Here is a 24,279-nt window from a genome sequence, read left to right as displayed (position 1 = left end):
CAATTCTTCACTATTAATATTCAGAAGTAGGATTTATAAAACCATATGTATTGGCATTTCTTGTGACTTTGCTAAATTCACTTATTCGGGAAGGTTTTTTTCCTCTTTGTGCATCCATTGTGGGATAGTCTGTCTAGACAACCATGTCTTCCACAGATAGAGACATTGTTATTTCCTCCTTTGCAGCCTGTGCTTTGAAGTTCGTTTCCTTGCATCCTTGTTCCTTAAGAGTGTGGCGCACAGATGTCCTTGCCTTGTTCCTGAGTGTAGCATTCGATGTTCACCATTGAAGATGATATTAATGATAGGATTTTTTTGTGTGTGGATACATTTTATCAGGTTGAAGTTCCCTTTTATCCTTAGCTTGTTGAAATTTTTTTTAAAGATGTATTTATTCACTTGAAAGGCCACATTAGAGAGAGAAGGAGAGGCAGAAAGAGAGAGATCTTCTGTTTGCTAGTTCACTCTGCAGATGGCTACAATAGTCAGGGCAGAGCAAAGCCGAAGCCAGGAGCTTCATCTTGGTCTCCCATGTGGGTGCAGGGGCCCAAGCACTTGGGCCAGCTTCTGCTGCTTTCTAGGTGCACTAGCAGGGAGCTGGATTGGAAGTGGAGCAGCTGGGACTCAAACCACTGCCCATGTGGGATGCCGTTGCTGCAGGCAGTAGCTTCGCATGCCGCAACACTGGCCCTGGTAATTTTTTTTTGGATGAATGGATATTCAGTTTTGTCAAATGTTTTTTTTTTTTTTTAACCTCTATTCAGTGATATGGTTTCTTTTTCTTTACTTTATTGAATTAGATTGTTTGCCTTTTGGTTGTTAAGTTAGCCTTGCCATCACAGAATTAATACCACTTGCTCATTATTTGTATCCTTTTTTGTGTGTGTGTATATATCACTGGATTTTATTTGCTAACATTTTGCTAACATTTTTGTGCCTTTTTTACGAGAGACATTTTATGTCATTTTCTCCTTTTGTCTTTTTTTTTCTTCCAGTTTTGGCATCAGGGTAAGGCTTCTCTCATAGAGTGAATTGGGAAATGTTCCTTCCTCTTCAGTTTCTAGAAGATTCTGTAGAGTGTTGGTGTTACTTCTTCCTTAAATGTTTTGTGGAATTTACCAGTGAGGCTGTGTTTTTTTTACAGCAAGATTTGTAATTACAAACCCAAATTCTTAAATAGATGTGGAGTGATGGATGTTACTGCCCCTTCTTGAGTGAGCTTCAATGGTTTGTCTTTTTTTTAAAAAAAAAGATTTATTTATTTATTTGAAAGAGTTAGAGAGTGAAGAAGGGGCAGAGAGAGAGAGAGAGAGAGGGAGGTCTTCCATTTGCCGGTTCACTCCCCAATTGGCCGTGCCAATCCAAAGCCAGGAGCCAGGGGCTTCTTCTGGATCTCCCACATGGGTACAGGGGCCCAAGGACTTGGGCTATCTTCTGCTTTCCCAGGCACATTATTAGCAGGGAATTGGATTGGAAGTGGAGCTGCCATGACTTTAGCCACACCCGTATGGGAAGCCGGCTCTGCAGGCAGAGGTTTAATCCACTATGCCACAGCGCCAGCCCCCCACTTCTTTCTTTATTTTAAGATTTATTTATTTATTTGAAAGGCAAAGCCACAAGCAGAGAGAGGGAGAGACAGAGAGAGAGGTCTTCCATCTGCTGGTTCACTCTCCAAATGTCTACAACAGCCAGGACTGGGCCAACTGAAGCCGCGAGCCAGGAGCTTCTTCTGGGTCTCCCATGTATGTGGCAGGGGTCTGTGCACTTGGGCCATCCTCTGCTGGTTTTCTGAGGCATATTAGCAGGGAACTGGATCAGAAATAGAGCAGCTGAGACTTGAACCAGAACCCATATGGGATGCCAGCATTGCAAGCAGTGACTTAACCTGCTGCACTGCATTGCCGGCCCTGAATCACCACTCTAGAGTGCTAGTTGCATTTTTGAAAGTAATCTGTTTTTCCCTTTAACTGTCACTGTAAGGCTCTGTCTGGTTACATGTGTAGGTCCTTAGAGTATAAAGGTCATTGTGAACTATTGTCTGTGAAGTGGAAGGAGGGTTCTGTTGCAGAGCTGGGGAGAGTCCTGCAGGTTGACAGGCCCATCCCCCTTTTGTAATGATAAAGATCCTGAGGCCAGAGTTAGTGCAAGATCAGACAAATAGCAAAATAGATGGGATCTGCCAGGAGAGCTGGTGGTGGTGACTGGGGAAGGGAGGGCAGGGCTCGTGGCGGGGTGGATCATTGTGCAGGTCTCAGCTTCCAGACAGTGATAACAGTGTGCACAGATGTAAGGAGCAAGCTGTTCTGAATTAATTAGGGGGCAATTTAATTGGAGTTCATTTTGTGTGTTTTGATTTCTTTAATTGTACAGACCAGTTCAGAAAAGCCATAAAAAGTTGGTGTAGTGGAATTCTATAGGAATTGTTCAGACCAGGAGAGTTTAGGAGTCTGAAGGTTCACATTGAAGTAAATAAGCAAAAACTTTGTAAAATCCTGCTGGTTTGTGGGTTTTTAAAAGCTTATTACTTTCAAAAATTTACTTACTTTGAAAGGCTGAGCGACAGAGAGATGGAGATCTTCCGTATGCTCGTTTATTCCCCAAATGCCACAAGCGCCGAGGCTGGGCCAAGCTGATGCCAGGACTCAGGAACTCCATCTGGGTCTCCCACATGGGTGTCAAAAACTCAAATATTTGAGCCATCATCTGCTGCTTCCCAGACGCATTAGCAGGGAGCTGGGTGGGAACTGGCTCTCAGCATGGTTCACAGGCATCCTAAACACTGGCCTAACCCACTGTACCACAATGTCTGCCCATGGTTATGTTACATATTTTTAGTTACCCAAGAGATAAAGTTTCCCTCAACCCCTTCACTCTTCAAATGCCCATAGCAGCTGGGCATTTAAGAGTCAAGAACTTAATCTAGATTTCCCATGTGGGAGTCAAGGACTTGAGCCATCACGTACTGCCTCCCAAGGTGGACTGGACCTCAGCAGGAAGCTGGAATCAAGAGCAAAACTGGATACTCTGATGTGGGATATGGGCATCCCCAGCAGTGAGCTAACTGCTGCACCAGACCACCTGACTCATACTCATATCATGGTTTTATAGGTGAAGAACCAGCAAGGAATAAATGCCTCATTTAGAGGCACGTAGTCTGTGGCAGCGCTGGAACTGGAGCCGTCTTGGCCAGGGCCCAGCCTGCTGTACCCAGCCCTGGGTTTCTCGCATAAGGTCTTTATTGCAAGCTGGCTGTGGCTAAGGCTGTGAATGCCGGGAATAAAGCAGTGGGACAACCTTGGGTCTCAAGCAGTACTTCTTAGGAGGCAGTCCACTACAGACTTTTTTTGTCTAATTGCAAAATGTGCTTAAAAGAAGGAAGCCTTGTGAAATTTGAGGGTTTCCAAGAAGGTTTCCCCATAGGATGTGAAGGGCTGTGCAGATGTGTGACTCAGTGTGGGCCCCAGAAGAGCCTGTCTGAACAGGGGCTCCTTATGCCCTCTGGGAAAAGTCGAGGGATAAAGGAGGCTGATGTCACCTCGTCACCTCAACTGTGGCAGGACAGCGCCACGGTTGTGAGCCAGGCTCCTTGTACAAGTCAGTTTGTGCATAGAATAAATAGGCAGACGTGTTTAATTATATTATGTAAGAAGAGGGTAACATAAGGAATGTGCTATTTTTTTCTCTTTTGTGAAAGTTGTTTGCACCTGAACTACCATGAGGTCCTCCTTGGGAGCCGGCTGGCGTCCACCAGAGGAGCAAGCGCAGCCTAGCAGGACACAGAAAAGTTCCCAGGCCGGGCCCTGTGACCTGTGGCAGGCACGCTTGGTAGTATGGAGACCGCGGCCGGGCCAGGGCTGTCATCCCGGCAGGCTTGCCCCTTCATAGTACCTGTGTGTCTCAGGAGGAAAACCCCACTCCCCTGGGAACATTTTGTCTTCTTCAAATGGGGATAATAGTGCTCACAAGTGACCAGAGATCATACATCCCACACTGACCGTTGTGTCTGTGGGTTGGAAATGGGTTCAGAGTTTACCTTTTCATTTGAAAAACTTAGCTGAATCATTAAATCCCTTCAAAACATGCAGCTGCTGCTAAGCCATGTGTGCTTTTATCACTGATTTATTGTGTTTTTACTCAAAACAGTGGTTGAACTTCATGCAGATGTTTATCTTAACTCAGCCGTCTTCACTCAGCATTCTTGGTGCTTTTTTCCGTCCTCTGAGATGAGATTAATAACAGTTCCTGTCTGGTTGTGCGTATTCTTGTAGCCATACCTGGCCAGGCATCACCGTCACCTGGGGAGGGGGCTCATTTAAAGGGGAGTTTCCAAGCCCTGTGCCCCTGAGGGTGATGCGGCCAGGGCAGAGCTCCAGGCAGATATGCAGCATGCTTTGAGAATTCCCAGTTTATGATGCGGGCTCAGCCTGGATTGTTGTTTGCCTCAGTGAATCTGGCCTACCAGGAGCCATGGAGCAAACTGGATTAGATTTACGATGACTTAATAGCTTTGGAGACTTCATAATATCTTACAGGTTGTTTTGTAAGCTTATAGGCAACTTTATGATAGCAAATGTTTTACAACCAGGCAAATGGTCACTTTCTTTTTTTGTTTGTTTTGTTCTGTTTTATAGATCGTGAGGACCAGTCCATTCTTTGCACGTAAGTAAATGCTGAATGTTCAGACTTATTTTTGATTTTTGTCAGAAAGTAGAAAATGACTTTTGTGTGGGGGGAGGGGGAAATAGAGCAGTAATTTTTAAGAGTCTGTTGGAAGCCTTGTGCTAAGGCTAAGGTGATGTAAGCTCTTTCCGTTTGGTGTTACTGTTTGGTTGTTGCAGTGGGATTTTTGCACAGTTTATAATGCTAATCTTTGAAATTGACTTATTTAGTTTGTATGTCTAAGTGTAGACTCTCTGGACATTTCTTTGTCTCTTCTCAATATATAAGTATAAGGGAGAGCCACAGCTCACTAACACAATATTAATGACTGGACGCTGATTCAGTTTGCACAGTATGAAGATCACTTTGGCCACCAGGTGGACAACGGGCTGAAGAGAGAGTTGAGACAGGAAGGCCAGTCAGGAGGCAGGGTTGCTGCTGGGGACTGCAGGTGGGGAAGTGGGTGTGAACCCCAAGAACAGTGGCGTTCACTTGAGGAGACAGGCTTAGCAGGACTCGGTGATTGCCATGCCCAAGACAAAGGAACTGAAGTAGGGGTCGTTGATGAAGTCAGGGATCTCCTAACTTGAGAGCAACAGGTTTGAGTAGGGAATAAGGAATTTGGTTTAGAATACATTGCACTGGGGGTGCCTGTGGCTCATCTCACTGGAGCTGTCCATTAGGCTCTTGGATACGTGCTGGTGGAGCCCAGGAGAAAGAGATCAGTGCTAGGAGTGCGCATCTTCGGTGTGAACAAGATGGCTGGTAACGGAAGCCGTGCTGGTGAGCGACACTTTGCATTAGGGGTGTGAGTCATGAGCACCACCAAAATGCAAGATCCACCAGAGGATGAAGAGCTTTGAAGAAGGTTCCAACAACCCAAGGTGCAAGCTTGAGGAAGTTAGAGGGGTGGGGACACAGTAGCCAGGGATAGAGAGAACTTTCCAGAAAGAGGGAGTGGTCAGCATTATCAAATGCCACTGCAATGGACAGATCGATTCAGAAATGTGCACTGGGAATGGAGGGTGGTGGAGTAGACTGAGGGGATGGAGAGGTGATGCAAACCAGATGGATGGCCGGCGCCGCGGCTCACTAGGCTAATCCTCCGCCTTGCGATGCCAGCACACCGGGTTCTAGTCCCGGTCGGGGCGCCAGATTCTGTCCCGGTTGCCCCTCTTCCAGGCCAGCTCTTTGCTGTGGCCCGGGAGTGCAGTGGAGGATGGCCCAAGTGCTTGGGCCCTGCACCCCATGGGAGACCAGGATAAGTACCTGGCTCCTGCCTTCGGATCAGCGTGGTGCGCCGGCTGCAGCGCGCGCGCCAGCTGTGGCAGCCATTGGAGGGTGAACCAACGGCAAAGGAAGACCTTTCTCTCTTTCTGTCTCTCTCACTGTCCACTCTGCCTGTCAAAAAACAAAACAAAACAAAACAAACAAAAAAAAAAAAAAAAACAGATGAAGCTGAGAAATGATGTGAGGTGGAAAAGTTAAAACAAAAATGAAGTACAGACCTACTGCTTTCAAACAACTTGAAAATGAAACAAATAATTAGTTGAGTAATGGATCAGACATCAACAGGATTTTTGTTGCTTTTGGAGGTATTTTTAATGTGGTGATGAAATATGGATGAGAGAGTGGTAGGGGAGCTGCTGGCTGGGAGCAGGAAGAAAGGACTGAGAGAGCGAGGGTGGTGGTGGGACCCAGAGTACAGTGAGGGAGTGGGAGGGAGGTGCGCCTGGTCCGCAGTGACAGCCACGGGGGCAGCCGAGTGCCGATGCAGGTAAGTAGGGTGAGAGCTGGGTGTTGAGAAAGTTCTTAGTGTGGGGTTGCCCTTTTCTGTGAGGTAAAAGGTGGTGTCTGATGAGAAGGGAGGGGCAGGATCTGAGATTTGAGGAGAGGAGGGTTCATCTGTTTTAATTATGGGGATGTGTATCTGTCTTTATTCCTAGTTCTTGCCCGCACTGAGGTAAGAGTTCAAAGCAGAGGCATAAGTTAAGTGCACACGTGAGAGCAGGATTTATTTAAAAGTGAGTGAACATTCACGCGTGAGTGTGGAGCACCCCACATGAAAAGTGCCTCCATATGTGCGCCAGAGAGTTGCCTAGGAGGAGAGGGTGTGGGAGGAGGCCAGAGAGGAACCAACAACAAGGGCAAGAAGCCAGAGGCAAAAGGGCTGCCCCCACATACAACAGGCCCCTAATTCAGTATACAAGCTGGCTGGAGTTTGGCCAGGGTTACTGTGCAGGAGGCTCTCTGAGAGTTTCAAGGCACCAGCTTCCATGTGGCCCTAATGGCATCTCCTCCTTCCTGGTCCTCGATTAAATACAGATGCATTATGGGAAAGTGGGCAAACTGACATGTAAAGATGTGGAGTTACAATGCAGGACTAGAGGCAGAAACTGTGGGAAAATCTTCCAGCTCATCTCTTCCCACCTCATCTTCCTGTTTGTCTTCCCCAAGTTGCTTTGTTGTATGAATTTTTTTCTGATATTTTTAAAAGACATTTAATGGCCGGTGCCACGGCTCACTTGGCTAATCCTCTGCCTGTGGCGCCGGCACCCCGGGTTCTAGTCCCGGTTGGGGTGCCAGAATCTGTCTTGGTTGCTCCTCTTCCATTCCAGCTCTCTGCTGTGGCCCAGGAAGGCAGTGGAGGATGGCCCAAGTGCTTGGGCCCTGCACTTGCATGGGAGATCAGGAGGAGGCACATGGCTCCGGGCTTCGGATTGGCACAGTGCGGCAGCCGTAGCGGCCATTTGGGGGGTGAACCAATGGAAAAGGAAGACCTTTCTCTCTGTCTCTCTCTCTCTAACTCTGCCTGTCAAAAAAGAAAAAAAAAATTTTTATTTGAGAGACAGAGTTACAGAGAGAGAGAAGGAGAGGCAGAAAGGGGTCTTTCATTCACTGGTTCACTCCCCAGATGGGTACAACTGCTGTAGCTGGGCCAGTCTGAAGCCAGGAGTCAGGAGCTTCTTCCAGGACTCCCACGTGGGTGCAGAGGCCAAAGCACTTGGACCATTTTCCACTGCTTTCCCAGGCTATTAGCAGGGAGCTGGATAGGAAATGGAATAGCCAGAACTTGAACCAGCTCCCATATGGGATGCCAGCGCTGCAGGCAGATTCTTAACTTTCTGTGCCACAGTGCTGGCCCCTCTGTTGATGTATTTTAGCCTGAGGAGTTACATAAAGTAGCTCTTTCTAAACATCACACCACCTTGACACTTGGTGGCTCAAAAGAGCGTGATTCCGCAGGTTTCCCAGCCGTTGAGTTGGGCTCAGCCAGGTGGTTGTGTTGTAACAGGCCAGGCTCAGCTGTCTCACTCAGGGCTTGCTCCTGCCCCCATGGTTAGCTGAGGGGCAGCTGGCCACCTGTCAGCTGAGGTGCCCTTGCTTCTTCACGTCCTCTGGTTCTCCAGCGGACTAGCCCTGCCTTTTAATGTGGCTTTTACTTGTCCAGGTTCTCTGTGTCACATTTGCTGCCGTCCAGTTCCCAAGCCACACATAGCCAAAGCAGAGTTGTTGTGGGAAACCCTATAAAGTGAGGCATGCAACAGTGTTGGGGGAGTGGAGGGCGTCACTATGATTGATCTCCCATGATGCTGTGGGAATGGAACTGTATCAGCCAGTCTTCCACTACTTAAACTAAAATACCTGAGAGGAGTAATTAAGGAGGGATGAGGGTTGACTGTGGCTTCTGGTTTGGAGGTTCCACAGTTCGAAATTGGGCATCCCCACGAGTCTGGCATCCTGTGGAGTCTGGCTGTGCTATCACAGCTACAAGGGAAGGCACACACAATAAGCCAGGAAGAGAGGCACAAGTAGAGTCCTCTCCCTCTCTGTGACCTTCCTACAAAGTCATCGTGATGCAATCCCGGGGCTCCACCCTACCAGTCCCGTCCCATCCAATCCACTCACTTCCCAAAAAGCCCTGCCTTCACCTGCCACAGTTGGATTCAGTCTGCGACTCAACCGTTAGCATCAGTCCATGAACTGTTAGCTGAGACTGCGGGACTGCATTAACGTGGAGAGTCAAGTCCCACATCTAGCCCAGCAAGAGGTGCAGGACTCAGACATCTCCTCTTAGACCTTGGCATCTTGGGAGCTCAGATGAGCGTTTTTGAAGAGACTCCTGGGAGTCTGCAGGTGGGAAACCTTGAGGGAGGGAGTGGCTGCTTCGATGGATGAAAGGTTAGGGAGCTCCAGCTTACTGTTACCCAGACCGACCGTTCCAGACACGAGCACTTGTGAGGACATGGTCCGTGTCATCTTAGTCTGAAGTTTGTCATCAGCTAGTAGGCTTGGAGTTAAGTCTTCCAGCAGCTGGGTTATCTCTTCTTGGGCACAAAGTATCATCGAGTACCGTTTATTCTCTTCCGTCTGGTTTGTCCTTGTTAACTCTTTCCAAGCTTTTACTATGACTGTTTTCAGAAAGCAAAGTTGAAAGAAGTTTGTGGTGACCCCCTACATGGATTTGTATCCTTGCTGTTTTGCTGTTTTTCTATCAACCGTTTGTCCTTCTGTCAGTCCATCTTCTTGTTTGTGTTGGGAGGAAACCTTTACCAACTTGGATGCAGTAGCTGGGAGTCTGGGAATTCACAGAGAGTATACATGCTAGCAAAGGAAAGTTCAGGTTATTTCCACGTGGATGTCAGTGTTGAGCAACTTGTGATCTGGCCTGCAATGAAAGGCTTATATACTAACCCTTCCAAACATGGGCGGGACGGGGGAGTTTAGGGTCTCAGTGGGCTTCTTGCCGCTGATGGCTCGCTGCGCTCCCACTTCCCGGTGCTAAGGGTCAGTCTTGTTGCACCAGTGTGGCTGTGGAGGGATGATGTGGCAGCTGACTGTTGGGGGGTTTTTCTGTGTAATTTGTTCCTTCTCCTGTCCTCCCAGTAAACACCCCACTGTCTCACTCTCACCATATTTCCTTAATTTTAAATACATGATTTATGATAATTAATGGCAGCCTTTCATGTTCATATCTATAACAGAGTCACATTGTAACCTGAGAAATAGGATAGCTTGAACAGTGTATGTGCTGTGGACTTAAGGAGACAGTGAGAATCTGTTGTGAGGGGCGGTGAGGCTCCACCAAACGGAGTACTTGAGAGTGTGTAGCTGGGTCTTCTGAAACTTGGTACACTGCCCAGCTCATTAAGTTTCTTGGTGAGAATCCCTGTTTAGCCAGCTTTATCCAGTATTTTACTAAGTATCCATGTTTATATAGTATCACAAAGATGCAGAAGCGAATTTAAAAAGATACGTAGTTTGATGACTTTCTTTAAATTTTTTGACACTTTCTCTGTAATTTACTTTTACTCAAGAAGTATGAACTCCAAATCTGTATTCTGGCTGCCTCTTTGAACAGCATACCATAAAGGCCTGTGCTGCCTACCCAAGCTGGGCATGTGAGTACCCCCTGCCAAGCCCCCTGCTTAGCTGTGAAGCCCCTCCTCTCCCAGTACTCCTGCCCCCCCTCCCAGTGCTCACTGTCCCTTATCTCCCAGTGCCCACTGCCTGCCCCCCCAGTGCTCACTGCCCCCCAGTGCTCACTGCTCCCCCTCTCCCAGTGCTCACTGCCCCCCCGTCCCAGTGCTCACTGCCCCCCCTCTCCCAGTGCTCACTGCTCACCTTCTGCCCCATATTAGAATTCCCCTAAACAAATCCCTCCAGACAACACTGGCCTACAGGGTTTTTTTTTTTTATTGGAGAAGCAAATGACTTTTTTTTTTGGACAGGCAGTTAGAGAAAGACAGAGAAAGGTCTTCCTTCCTTTGGTTCACCCTCCAAATAGCCGCAACAGCCGGAGCTGCACCGATCCAAAGCTCGGAGCCAGGTGCTTACTCCGGGTCTCCCATGTGGGTGCAGGGCCCAAGCACTTGGGCCATCCTCCACTGCCCTCCAGGGCCACAGCAGAGAGCTGGACTGGAAGAGGAGCAACTGGGACAGAATCCAGCACCCCGACCAGGACTAGAACCTGGGGTGCTGGTGCCACAGGCGGAAGATTAGCCAAGTGAGCCGCCGGGCCGGCTGCAAATGACTTCTTAAGTCCAGTGATGACAACCTTGTAGGGCCAGCTGTAGCACTTCCTCATTCAGTGAATTCCTTTTGATAAGTGGCTCATCCTAAAGGACAGGCAAGGACACCTGTGCTAAGGGGGAAAGACAAGAGGCCAGGTCCTGCTTTTGCATTGCAGGGGCTTCATCTCCCCGTGGCAGCCGAGGGTATGGTTAACAACCATCGTGTGTTCAGAAGTCCAGTGTTCCTTTTGTCCAAACTCTGCCGTGAGCTGTAGGACTGTGAGTCAGGCGATCAACTTCTCTAGAACCCGATTTGCTTTTCTGATGACTGTTCTAGATGTCTGCAGATTGTGGAACTTGGAATTACTGGATTGCTGTAGCGGTCTCTCACTTTCAGTGAGAACAGTGTTATAGGAGAGAAAGAAATCTGCAAATCAGTTTGTAAATAGAAGTTTTAGATGTTCTGGGTGCAATTAGCAAAGGGAACTTGGCAACTTTGCCTTGTGGTCTCTGTCAGTTATTGCAGCATCCTGGGATTCCCATTACGTATCTCATCATCCCAGAGCTGATACCACCTAGTGTCAGTGTGACAGAGGCAGACTGGACCCAAGTCTATCTTGATCATACAGTTGCCTGCTCTTCCTAGGGATCTGCTTTCTAAGGGAATCATTTTGAGACATAGGAAACCATCGTGTGTGTGTGTGTGTGTGTGTGTGTGAGAGAGAGAGAGAGAGAGAGAGAGAGAGAATTAGAGAATTAGAGAATTAGAAAGACAGAGAGAGAGAATCCCATGTATATGGTGTTTTTCAACTTGAGGTTCTCTAAAACAAGACCTTCCAGCTGAGAGTGATTTGAAGCTGGATTGAATTGGGTGTGATAAGTTCCAGGAGAATACAGAACATAAGGAAAACCAGTGAGGGTCTGGGCCAGGGTTTCCTCCGTGGGGAAATTCCCGGGGTCCGGGAGGGGTTCCGAGAAGGACCCCAGCATCCGTCACGTATTGCTGATCCGCTTCACTGCTCCTTCACATTCTTGCTCTATTGGCTTGCGCACGCCTCTGAGGAGCCAGTGACCCGACCAGGAGGCTCCGACTTCGTGCTTCCCCCGCACTCTGTGACAGGACAGGCTTCTCCAAAAGCATGTGACAGTGGGACTGTAGCCCTGCTCTGTCACAGGCAGCCGTGAGCAGCCTGCCCCGGAGGGTGTAACACTGTTCCATCCTACGTCTCGTTGGTGGAAATGGGGCCGGCATCACTTTGTCTTCCCTGCTGTTGGCTTCTCTGAGGAGTCTCCTTATTTTCTTCAAGTGAAGCCTGCCAAGCTCTTCCCCCCTTTACTTTCTGCCTTTTTTTTTTTTTAATTAATTTATTTATTTGAAAGAGTTACACAGAAGGGGAAGGGAGGGAGGGAGAGAGAGAGAGAGAGAAGTCTTCCATCTGCTGGTTCACTCCCCAGTGGGCCGCAACGACCAGAGCTGTGCTGATCCGAAGCCAGGAGCCAGGAGCTTCTTCTGGGTCTCCCATGTGGGTGCAGGGGGCAAAGGACTTGGCCAATCTTCCACTGCTTTCCCAGGCCACAGTAGAGAGCTGGATTGGAAGTGGAACAGCCAGAACTCAAACCGGTGTTCATATGGGATGCTGGCACTGCTGGGGGCAGCTTTACCCGCTATGTCACAGCACGGGCCCCCATCCTCTCTGGCTCTTTAAACCCCCTTTACTTTTATTTAAGTTGCTTGCATTCCCCTGTTTCCATCTGGGACAGGTGCACCATTTCCTGTTGTTTTATTTCATTTTTTTCTCTTTTTCCAAGAATTATAATTCTTTGAGTCTGTCACCTCCTTCCAATTAAACTCAAAGGGTTGTTCTTTTTTTATTTAACATCTTTGTCATCATCCTCATAGCTGTGGCTACCACAGCTGCCATTTGTTGAGAGCCTGCTGGCTGGACACAGTGCTGGACTCTTTAAATGCATTGTCTCAGTCCTCCAAAGTGACTTTCTTTCCTTTTGGCTCTCTGAGACATCAGTTTACACTTGTCTGAGAGACCAAGGCCATACAGCCAGGGAATGGTAGAAGGATCTGAATCCAGAAAGATCACTTTGACTCCATAATCCATGTTCTTAACCATGATACTAACACTGTTCCTGTAGTCTCTTAGGCATTATTTGACCTCAAGTGTACTGGGTGAATGGTCATGGGTAATGTTTACGAATACTACTTATGTACTTTACTGTTATTTCAATAACAACCCCATGCATTAAGAACTGTGAGGGTACTTTGGCAAATTCCTAGGAAAACAGAGTTAAAAGAGAAGTTATTTTGGTGCAAATTTTGAAATCCACATATGGTTGTTTGCACGATACACATTTTCCACAAGCTTCTTGAAATGCTATTCCATTTTACAGTAGAGACTATCAGACCGGTCATCTCCCTTCTCAGGAGCTCAACAGTCAGGCTTTGGCGCATGTCCATCTTTGACATGGATGCAGCAGGGTTCCCTCCAACCAGAGCCATGTCGCATCTGCAGTCCTCGGCCGAGGAGGTGAGGGCAGGGAAAGTGCCCGAGGACCGCAGAGGCATGTCCGGTACAAGGAATGAGCTGGGAAGAGTAACCGTCCTCCCTGTGTCGGAGACGAGGCGTCATCGGGCTAACGAGACGCTCATTTCTTAGTGTCCTACAGAAGTATGTGTTTGAAACCCATAGCCAATGTCACGATTGGCACCTAAACACTGAAGTGTTTTGAATAAAATCAACAACAAAGCAGAAAATCACTCTCATAGCTATTAGAAATTACACTTGATAATTTATAAATTTGTATAACTTCTGTGTGTCAGTTGAAATGTTTTTTAGATTTTTAAAGAAACGATGCTTCAGAGATCTCTGCCATGACCTTCTGGGCCCATCACGTCCACCCTGTTCCTTTTTCCTCTTTCTCTTGCTCCCTGCCTTGATCATTGTTTCTGTTAACCCCAGCAAACGGCCGCCAGGTCCTGGCGTATTCCAGGGCCCTCTGTGCTCTGAGCCTTTGTCGGTCCACCTGCCTGGCGCTGTATGACCCGCTCCCCTCCCAGGAGGCTGCTCCCTGACCTTCCCACATCTCTGACTTTTCCCTTTCCTGTCTCTCTTATCTCCTTCCCAGCATTCCTCACATCTTGTTATCTGGTTTATCTTGGTCTCTTCTCCTAAACTTGACCCCCGTAAGACCCTGGCTGTTTTTCATAGCTACCTCCCTGGTGCTGAGAACACCTGACACATAGAAGCTGACTTGTAAATATTTGTTCAGTGGGTGAATGAATGAACCATTGAATGAATGGGTGAGAAACCATTACCTCACCTGTGTACCAGTGGTAACCAGATAGAGACCATAATGGTGACGAAAGGGCATCAGTGAAGGAACAGAATATATAACGAGAACATAGGGATCAATAAAAATGTATAGGATCTGTATCGAATATTTACTCAACAATATAGACCAAGTACTTACTGTGGTAGGTGTTAATGATTTCAAAGGTATATAAGACATTTCTTGTAAAATAAATAGCATGTACAAGAGGATCTTAAGTAAGTTCGTGGAAAATGGGGTATTATGAAAAAACTAAACTATGCATGGATTTACAAATTATTTGCAACAAAATAAATTCACTAGTGTCTTTTCAAAGAGTTTATTTTATTTATTTGAAGGGCAGACAAAGAAAGAAAAACAGAGATCTCCCATCTGATAATTTATTGCCCAGATGCCCACAATAGCCAGGGCTGAGCCAGGCTGAAACATGGGACTCCATGCACGTCTTCCACGTGAGTGGCAGGAACCAGGTACTTGAGCACAGATCACCTGTTGCCTCCTGGTGTGTGCATTGGCAGGAGGCCACAATCCAAAGCAAAGCCAAGACTCGAGCCCAGGCACTCTGAAATAGGATGCAGACATCCAAGCAGCATCTTTTAACTGATGTGCCACACGCCTGCCTGCATATATCTTTTAATTCCATTTCTTCATTTCCTTTTGAAGTGCCCTCAGTGAAGACTAACACAAAATTCCGTGTATTATTATTTGGGAGGACAGAAAAAGGGCAGGAATAATAGAACAAAACTGTTGAAGTTTATCTGAGAAAATGAATTTCAGAGGCAAGTTTTTAAAGACTTGGATAACAGTTTGGGAGTCCCAAAAAGGGTCCATGTGTTTTGGTTCACAAAGTTCTGTGTTGGTCATAAATGGGTTTATGTTAATGGATAATGGATTAAGGTAGAGACTTGATTTAATTTATGACATCCAGGAGGTGGGCCCAGTAGGAGGTCATTGATCGTTGGGGTGTGACCTCAGAATGTACTTTTTGCAAGAGGGTTGGTTGTTTAAGCCCAGTTTGGCTTAGCTTTTCTCTGCTCACCATCCTTGGCCTTACCAGATACCCAGATTGGGGGGCCACCTGACTGGAGACGGGGAGCCTCCAAACCCATGAGCCGCAATACACTTTGTTCCTGCCCGAGTACTTCCGCTCAGGTATTTAGTTGTAACACAAAGCTGACCAACACAACTATTTTTTTGATCTGTTTTTAAAGAGTAGTGGTGGATACTCTGGTCAGTTACGTCTCAAAACCAGGGCAGTGTTTTCTGGTTTGGGAATGGGACACACGTATGAGAAATAGTATGAGAAAAACAGCAAATTAAGTAACTGGAGATTGAATATCTATCAACCACTGATACTGAGGTCTGTGCTGAATCATTGAGGCAGAAAAATTAAGTTAAATCCTTACTTCAAACCAAACTTTTTTTCCAGGTTAATTATAAAAATCGAATTGTAAGGCCGGTGCCGTGGCTCACTAGGCTAATCCTCCGCCTTGCGGCGCTGGCACACCGGGTTCTAGTCCCGGTCGGGGCGCCGGATTCTGTCCCGGTTGCCCCTCTTCCAGGCCAGCTCTCTGCTGTGGCCAGGGAGTGCAGTGGAGGATGGCCCAAGTGCTTGGGCCCTGCACCCCATGGGAGACCAGGATAAGGACCTGGCTCCTGCCATCGGATCAGCGCCGTGTGCCGGCCGCAGCACGCCGGCCACAGCGGCCATTGGAGGGTGAACCAACGGCAAAGGAAACCTTTCTCTCTGTCTCTCTCTCTCTCACTGTCCACTCTGCCTGTCAAAAAAAAAAAAAAAAATCGAATTGTAAAAAGTGGAACCATCAAAGTTCCAGAAGAAAATACAGATGGATTTAATCATACAAATGCAGTGAAGATGAGAGTACAGATGGATATAACCTTGGAAAGGAAGGGTTTTTAAAGCATGAGTAATAGGCAAAAGCCATAAAATAGTTTGGTTAGATTTGAGCACCTAAGAGTCAGAAGCTTCTGGCTGGCTGTGTTAGGCTGTTGTGTGCTGCTGTGGCAGAACAGCTGAGCCTGGGTCGGTTATTATGAAGAACAGAGGTTTGTTTCTTCCGGTTCTGGAAGTCCAGGGTATAAGGAACTTCATCTGATGAGGTCCTCCTCGCTGTTTATCCCTTGGGGGGAGCTGGAAGAGCCGGATGCATGATGTGGAGACGAGGTGGCTGCCCTCCGCCTGGGTCCAGCGACAGCAGCACTGACCTAGGCGCTCCAGAAAGGGCCCGCCTCTCCTCATGGCTGCATCGGAGATGACCTCTCCAAGGTGTGGACTTCGGGGAACACCTTCAGACCGTAGCAGTGGCTAAACAAAGATGGAGGGAGGACTGTGGTAACAGCACTAGAGATGGCTACCAAGCTTAAGGCAGCCAGTGTTCTTGCAAACTAGTAAGTGGGCTATATTTCAAATCAACAAATCTTGGAACTAGTAAGGGTCTAATCCAGTGCCTGGGTTTTACAGATTGGGATGCTGAAGCCCAGAGAAGCTAACTTCCTTATGCAAGGCCATGCATATGCTCAGAATTCCTTTGCACAAGCCCTGCTGTGGTTGCAGCTGTAGTCATCTGGGTGTGGAGTTAGGAAGATAATGCAGCTGGTAAACCTCCTGAAGCAGAGGCTGTGGACAGTGCACAGACCACCGCTCCAAGTACAGCTCTAACGGCAGGGCAGGCTTTGTGGGAAAAGTTGAATTTGTAAGTCTGACGTAGAACAATTAGAATATTATTAGTTGGTAACATGTGTGATAACATTTTTTTGAGTTTCTGGGGTTTTTACAAGAAAAAGTAATCTAATTGTTAAATTTTCTCTTATAATTGAAATTGAGGATTTTATTGATTGGGAAGGTCACTTTGCTTTGGCCATGTCTTATGGAACTGTCAGCATCTGAGCCTGCCTTTGGGTATCCCCCATGTGCCTAGCACCTTACTGAATTTCAGATTGGATATAAAGTAGAAATAAAAAGCAACTCTGAGGTGCACCAGCCTTGTTTACAGATACAAACCATGTTAAGTGATGGCATTTGTCCCCATTCACAGCACGATTCCAGGATTCCTTCATTTTGACAAATTATGTACCACCCGTGTGTCCACACTGTACACGGTTACATGGATTAGAAACAAATCACAAAGAAACAGGTGCAGTGAGACATGGTCCTCCCTGCCACCCACATAGGAGGCCAGTGGCCACGGGGAAGGTCTCTGACAAGTTCCGGATGCAGCTCGACACTGGTGTGAAGGAGAGAGTTGGTTGTTAGGCTGCTTTGAGCGTCTGTGGTATTGAACAGCAGTGACCAGCTGGCGTCCCAGAATTCTTTTAGCTCCTTCAGATCATGTCCCCTTTTTTCGTTTTTTAAAGATTGATTTATTTATTTGAGAGGCAGAGCTACAGACAAGGAGGGAAAGACAGAGGTTTCCATCTGCTGGTTCACTCCCCAGATGGCTGCAACAACAGCTGGAGCTTTGCCTATCTGAAGCCAGGAGCTTCTCGGTCTCCCACATGGGTGCAGTGGCCCAAACACTTGGGCCATCTTCTGCTGCTTTTCCAGGCCATAAGCAGAGAGCTAGATCGGAAGAGGAGCAGCCAGGACATGAACCGGTGCCCATGGGGATGCCGGCACTGCAGGCAGCTACTTTACCCACTATGCCACAGCACTGGCTCCAGATTAAATCTTCTTAATTAAATTGGGGAATCGTCTGTATACCAGGGTGGGTATTTTCTGGTGCCGAGGAATTCCTTCCTGAGGGGGGTCGGATAAATCTCACTTCCTTGGCAGAAGTGTGCCCCCCCCCCCCAAAGCAGGTATTGTGACCATGTCCCTGGGTCCTCTTGGGGCATCTCCCCAACTCACTTGCTTGCGTGATATCACTTGTTTGTGTGATGACTGTTTTTTCTTTTAAAGAATTCCATTTGTTTTCTAACTACGGTATTTCTTGCACTCTTTCTATCCTTTACTAGTCTTTGTCCTAGTTCAGTGTAGCTGTGCCGACTGCCGTGCTGTCCTTGAAAGCACTCTGTGTTGCTGTTTCTTTCAGGGGTGAGTCTGGTGCCGGGAAGACGGAGAACACTAAGAAGGTCATTCAGTACCTTGCCCACGTGGCTTCTTCGCACAAGGGGAGAAAGGACCATAATATCCCTGTAAGTTCTCGCTCTGCCGTTGATTTGTCACTCCTGGTTTCTATTCTTCGATAGTTCTAGAAACACAAGGAAGCAGATCCACTCAGTGCACTGCCCCGATTGACACCTGCCCTGTCTCTACCACGTGTTCCTTGCTCAAGAGGGGCCAGGATATGAGGAAATTGCTACTGAATAGATTTTTCAAACCCTAATTACGGTTGGGGCTTGATGCCTAATTTCTTGCAAAGACTTGATGTGAATTGTCAGAAGTGGATGAGCAAAGACTTCTTATTTTGCACCAAAGAGAAGATCCTCAAATGTCCTGAGCAGTTCTTTGTGAACTTGTCAGGGAGCCTTGCTGCTGTACCCCCAAAGCAGGAGGGGAGGGGAGAGATGGGAAGATCTGATGGTAGAACAAGGCTAGGGGTAGAAGCGGCAGTTACTCTTAACTTGCACAAAGCACAAGTAGTAGTTCATACAGTCTATGAGGTTGTCAGCCAGACCAGCTTCCACATTTCCAAACTGCAAACGGCGGCTCAGTGCTTTGGATGTGGCTTGGTGCTGGGAAAGACCCAGACTTGCTAACATTTGCGTTTATCTGTTTGCAATGAGCAGCAGGAATCGCCCAAACCAGTGAAACACCAGGCAAGTGCTTTTGTTTATGCTTCCTAGTCTTGAGTGTTTGCGCTCATTTCTGTCTTTACAGTGAGTCTCTGCTAGAAACAAGTGTCATTAGTTCCACGTGAGCTCTGTTTTTTTTTTTTAAAAAGTAATTTTAAAAACTTAATTGCTTAGAGCCTTCTTTTACAAGAAGCAGCATGCCGCTTTGCTTTTAAATTTTTCTTTTGCCTTTGCATGTTTATGAAGCCTATACACTTATGAGTTCCTCTCTCGAATACTGGGTGAAATTATTTTAATAGTTCTTAAAAAGTAAGGTGGACACTTATCTTTATGGCGTACATTAAATGTTGAGTCAGGGGGCTATAACCTTAAAAGTTGTACTGCAAGTTAGCAAATTTCTAACCTGGTTGAAGTTGATGGTTTTGCACGATTTACATCTACGTATTTCAACCTGAAGCCCTCGTTGTATTTAGTACATAAGGTAAAGCAGAGTTTTCTTTATACTGGGCAAGTAGTAAAGGAATGTCATTCCTCTGAATTACCAGTGCCTGCCCCGTGGCAGTGAACAGACGGTGAGTCAGAGCGTGACCCCATTCTTGCCACCTGACAGGAGAGGAACGGTGTTGCTGAACCCCATTCTTTGGATAGAGAGGGCATCTGTCTGTGGACTTAGTCCTTTCCATAACATTGGGATGGATTTGGTTTGTCTGCTTTCACAGGCATAATGGTATCAAGCTAATATACAGCAAGAAATAATACATTGAGTTATAGAAGTGATCTATTAATATAAAGAAGTCATTGTCACAGATACTGAGCTCATTAAATTTTTTGTTTAAAACTCTTAAGAAATTGCCAGACACAAAGCTGTACCATCCTTTGGAAGGCCCGTGATGGCCCCTTTAACTGCAGACTGGCCAGTGACGTGAATCAGGAGGAGGGTTGATCTGTAAGATATTTTAAGATAATCATTAGCTTATAGGATATTTAAAGCCTTCTTTGCCAATGAAGGAAAAAAAAACAGGAAAATCTGGGCCAGAAACCAGCTTTTCCTTGTGCTTAAGTGTCCATGCTAAATGACCTTTTCTTCTGTGCTTGGATCATTGACGAAATCGTGCTAAAGTAATGTGCAGACTGAGGTTTTCCGAATCCTCTGTGGCTCACAGGGGCCATCATCAGTAACAGTTGGCTCTGGAGTCATTTTAAGCCACACAGGAGGTCCATATTGCGTGAGAGTTGCATGCCTGCCCCGAGGCTTGACTGGGGTGCCCCCAAGCCCTGGGGAGCAAGCTCTCCCCAAGAAGGCAGCCACTTCTTTGGGCAGTGCTTCTGTGTCGCCGCTGGTCTGCATGTCTTCTGCACGTATGCCTTCACCAGGCAGAACTGCCAGGGCCGCCTCTCTCCGGTGACACCAGGAGTCACGTCAAGCAGTAGCCCTGGTGGTGTTTTTAGAAATACTGGAATTCTCAGTTTTTCTTCTCCAACTCACCAAAGGAATAGGGGACATTCAGCAACATAGTAGGGAGTGGTCACACCCTGGAGAGTGTCCCTTGAAGAAATCGCTTCTCCCCCTGCAGGGGTACCCCACCTCTGACTTGCTCCCCCCATTTGGAGCATGACCGCCTGGAAGTAATAGCTACCACGTGGAAAATGTCTGCTATCCTCGCATACGCTCAGAATCATCGCCGGAGTGCTTAACATACCCAGTACAATATAAATGCCATGGAAATAGTTCTTCCGCTGTGTTTTTAAAGATAGCAACAAGGAAAAATGTTTGTACATGTTCAGTACAGATGCAGATTTTTTTCCCCGAATATTTCTGTCTGTGTTGGTCAAACCTGCAGCTGCGGAACCCATAGACGCAAGGAGCGACTGCTTTACGGTGTCTGATGGCACTGGTTTCGTATGCTCCTGCTCCCGTCAGACAGCAGTGTGAATCATAAAAGCAGGGAGAGGCTTTCCCAGGCTCTTACCTATTTGTTTATTTGCTCATTCTTTTTTTTTTTTTTTTTAACAGCTTTATTGTAATATAATTCAAATACCATACAATTTACCCATATTGAGTGTATAATTCAGTGGGTTGTTTTTCTTTTTTTGTAGTATATTCAGTTGCCCAATTCAGTTGTCATCACCATCAGTTTTAGAATATTTCCATCACCACAGAAGAAATCCTGTACCCATTTCTCCCCAGGTCCTGACAACCACTAATCTACCTCCTGGCTCTGTGAACATGTCTTCTGGACATCCCATATGAGTGGGATCGCATAGTGCGTGCTTCTTTCTGACTGTTCTCTCACTTAGCTTATTGTTTTCGAGGTTCAGCCTCACGGTAGCGCCTGGAAGTACCCCAGTCCTTCTTACAGCCAACTAATATTCCATTGTGTTAACTGTGGCACGCGCCGTGCACCTGCTCAGCAGGCGGACGACATCTGGGCTGTCGTTCCTTCGCTGCTGTGGCAGCTGTGGTTGGTGCTGCTTTGACATTCGTGTGTCAGCTTTGTTTTCATCTCTTCTGGGTGGGTCTCAGGGTAACTTGAACATCCTGAGGCACTGCCAGACTGGGTTTCAGGGAGGCAGCCCGCGGGAGCTGGAGTTTTCCCACCTCCCTATCAGAACTTGGCCTCTCCTGCCTTTTTACTGCTGCCATCCTGGAGGTGTTGGGGGGGGCCACTTTTGAAACTCAGTATTTGTTTTGGAAATGTGAGCAAATGAAGAAATCAGTTTCAAGATCAAATAAAGATCCCAGTACTTAAGTATTCAGACCAAATGTTAAGATCCAATTAAGATCCCAGTACTTCGGAAGTAAACCTCAAGTATGCATTTGCCTGTGACCTTTTACACTTGATCTCAGCCACAAGGCCGAGAAACCGCACCTGTGACCTTCTGGCATAAAAAGGCAGCGGAAGTCTCATTTGGCTTTACCTGCGTTAGCCAGCTGCAGCCGAGTCTGCAGTTTCCTCGTGGTGTGTCACCGTCAGAGACCTCCAGGCCCAGCACAGTGTTCATTGCCCCCACAGCCGCTGCACCCTGGGGTCACAGAGCAGATTTCAAAATAACTCAACCCCCCACCCTCCAGGAATGAGTCCTTCAAACCAGCCAGCCCCACCCCACCGCCCCCTATCAAGCCATCTTTAGGAAGACTTTGTCTCTCTCCTTCCTTAGCCTGATCTAAAATGCCTTCAACCGAGACAAAGCCATAATAAACAGCAAATAGCAAGTACAAGAGCCTAGAGCCTTCCAGGTGAGACTAGAATCTGGTTTTCAGCATGTGATTGATGTGGCCTCCTGCCTTTAAGCCTGCACCTGTGGTCAGTAAGTCACCTGCAGCATGGCCCCGCCAGGCCTGCAAGGTGCTGCAGGATCCCAGCCTATAGGAACTGGAGTTTTTAAGGAGGGGTGTGTGTGTGTATTTTCCTAACCATTTCAAACTCATCCTATATATATAGTAAGCATAGATTATACACTATATAGTAAACACGAACACAGTTTACATGATTGGCCGATCTTTGGTTTTAGCATTATGTAACTTGAATTACTTAGAACTGGCATTGCCTTTTACTCCAGTGCCTCAAATATAAAAAAAAAGGGGTATTGCCCATCTGGTTGAGAGGGAAGGTGAAGAGTCCCTGTCCCCCAGTGTCCTATAAATACCTGCCTACATGGGTGAGAAATGTTAGCCCTGTTTCCCTAATTATGAAATTGTTCAACACAGAAATGATCACATCACAGTAATTTCTTAGACCATTTTTGTATGTTTTATACTAGCTTTTTGTCATGCTTTTTGGGATTCATCTGTAAGATTTAGAGATCTTTAGTCTTACTCATGTCGCAGATCCATCAGGAGAGAAATAATATCATGTCTGTCGTGTTTATTTGTGTAGTGAAACCAACAGCAGGGACCCAGAACTACTCAAGGCTGTGATTACTGTGGTGGTTGGGAGGCCCCTTAGCCCAGGTCTCATTGCTGCCTTTGGCTCACCACCATCCCCTCCCCGATACCTCTCCTTGTACATTCATTAAGCAGGCATTTGTAGAGAGTGATCTTGACCAGATAGTGACTGAGCTAGGTGCAAGTATATAGCCAGGTTCCTTTCTTTTTTGTATGTATGTGTATATAATGGAAAGGCAGAGCCACAGAGGAGGGAGAGAGCTTTGATCTGCTGGTTCACTGCCCAGATGCCTACAACAGCCAAAGCTGGTCCAGGCTGAAGCCAGGAATGCCATCTGGGTGTTCCATGTGAGGGGAGGGACCCTAGTAACTACTCAATCATCATCTCTGCTGCCTCCTGCATGAGCAGAAGGCTAGATCAGAAGCAGAGGTGAGACTGGCACTTCCATTTGGGAAGTGCCCAAGTGGCTAGTTATTTGTTTTTGTTTTTTAAATAATTAATTTATTTGAAAGGTGGAGTTACAGAGAGAGGGAGAGACAGACAGATCTTCCATCTGCTGGTTCACTCACTAGGTGGCTGGAATGGTCTGGAATGGACAAGGCCAAAACCAGGAGGTAGGAGCTTCATCTGGGTTTCCATGCAGCTTCAGGGATGCGAGGCTTGGGTCATCTTCTGCTTTCCTGGGCACATTCGCAGGAAGCTGGATGGGAAGTGGAGCAGCCAGGACTTGAACCGGTGGCCATATGAGATGCCAGCATTGCAGCAGCTGCTTAATCCACTGTGCCAAAGCCACAGCATCCCCCCTCCCCCAGTGACTGTTTAACCCACAATACCAACAACACCTGCTCATGGCCAACTTACTGTTAGCCAACACCAAAACAAAAAAGAGTAGAATCATTCGATCACACACACACATGGCTTTTAGAGACCCAAACAGTACACCAAGGTTTTTGCAAGATGTGAGCCGTAGGCTCGTTGATGGAAGTGACGGTGGCCCTGAGGAACAGGGCATTCTAGTCCAGCATAGTATAACAGCCTGCAGTAGTCCATGATGGCGCTTCTGATTGGTTCTGGATACTGTGTTTAAGAAAGTTGGATACGTGGAGTGTTTAGAAAGATTTATACCAGAAATCTTCTGGTAAGTGTTTTGAAGTCAATGAATGGGAAGATTTGCTCTTCAGGGAGAAAATGACCCACTGCTAAGAAGGTGAAGTGACACTGTGTACCTAGAGTCACATCCAGCATCCGTCAAGGCTTTTCTTTTTAAAAAAAAATGTATTTGAGAGGTAGAGTTACAGACAGACAGGGACAGACAGCGAAAGGTCTCCCATCTGACAGGAGCCGGCTCCCACGTGGGATGCTGAGGCCGCAGGCAGAGGCTTAGCACCAGCCCACGTCAAGGTTCTTGACAGGACTGGTCCCTGACTGGTAGCAGTTGAACACATTTTAATTTCATTTTTGTTTTTAATGAATTGTTTTATTTGAAAGACAGGAAGACAGAGCTCTCCTATCCATGGCTTGCCAAATGTCCATTACCAGACAGGACTGGACCAGGTAAAAGCCAGGAGCCTGGAACTCAGTCCAGGTCTCCCATGTGGCGCAAACCCTGGCACCCTGGTGTG

The 24,279-nt window shown here is 47.0% G+C and overlaps 1 protein-coding gene across 6 annotated transcripts in view; it reads left to right on the top strand.

Moving 5' to 3' along the window:
- MYH10 (myosin heavy chain 10) overlaps positions 1–24,279 on the top strand; it is a 136,501-nt gene that overhangs the window by 34,933 nt on the left and 77,289 nt on the right. For 3 of the 6 annotated variants that reach the window (XM_070061373.1, XM_051825192.2, XM_070061375.1), the window contains exons 4-6: positions 4,632–4,659; positions 18,068–18,170; positions 18,765–18,794. In XM_070061373.1, coding sequence (XP_069917474.1) covers positions 4,632–4,659; positions 18,068–18,170; positions 18,765–18,794 — 161 coding nt within the window. The remainder of the gene's footprint in view (positions 1–4,631; positions 4,660–18,067; positions 18,171–18,764; positions 18,795–24,279) is intronic. The other 3 variants (XM_017348899.3, XM_070061376.1, XM_070061374.1) reach the window with 1 other exon arrangement.

The sequence above is a fragment of the Oryctolagus cuniculus genome, chromosome 17 (assembly GCF_964237555.1).
Source record: "Oryctolagus cuniculus chromosome 17, mOryCun1.1, whole genome shotgun sequence".
In the NCBI taxonomy this organism is placed as follows: Eukaryota; Metazoa; Chordata; class Mammalia; order Lagomorpha; family Leporidae; genus Oryctolagus; species Oryctolagus cuniculus.
The sequence above is the reverse complement of the archived record's forward strand: the minus strand, read 5'-3'. Positions and strand labels throughout refer to the sequence as shown.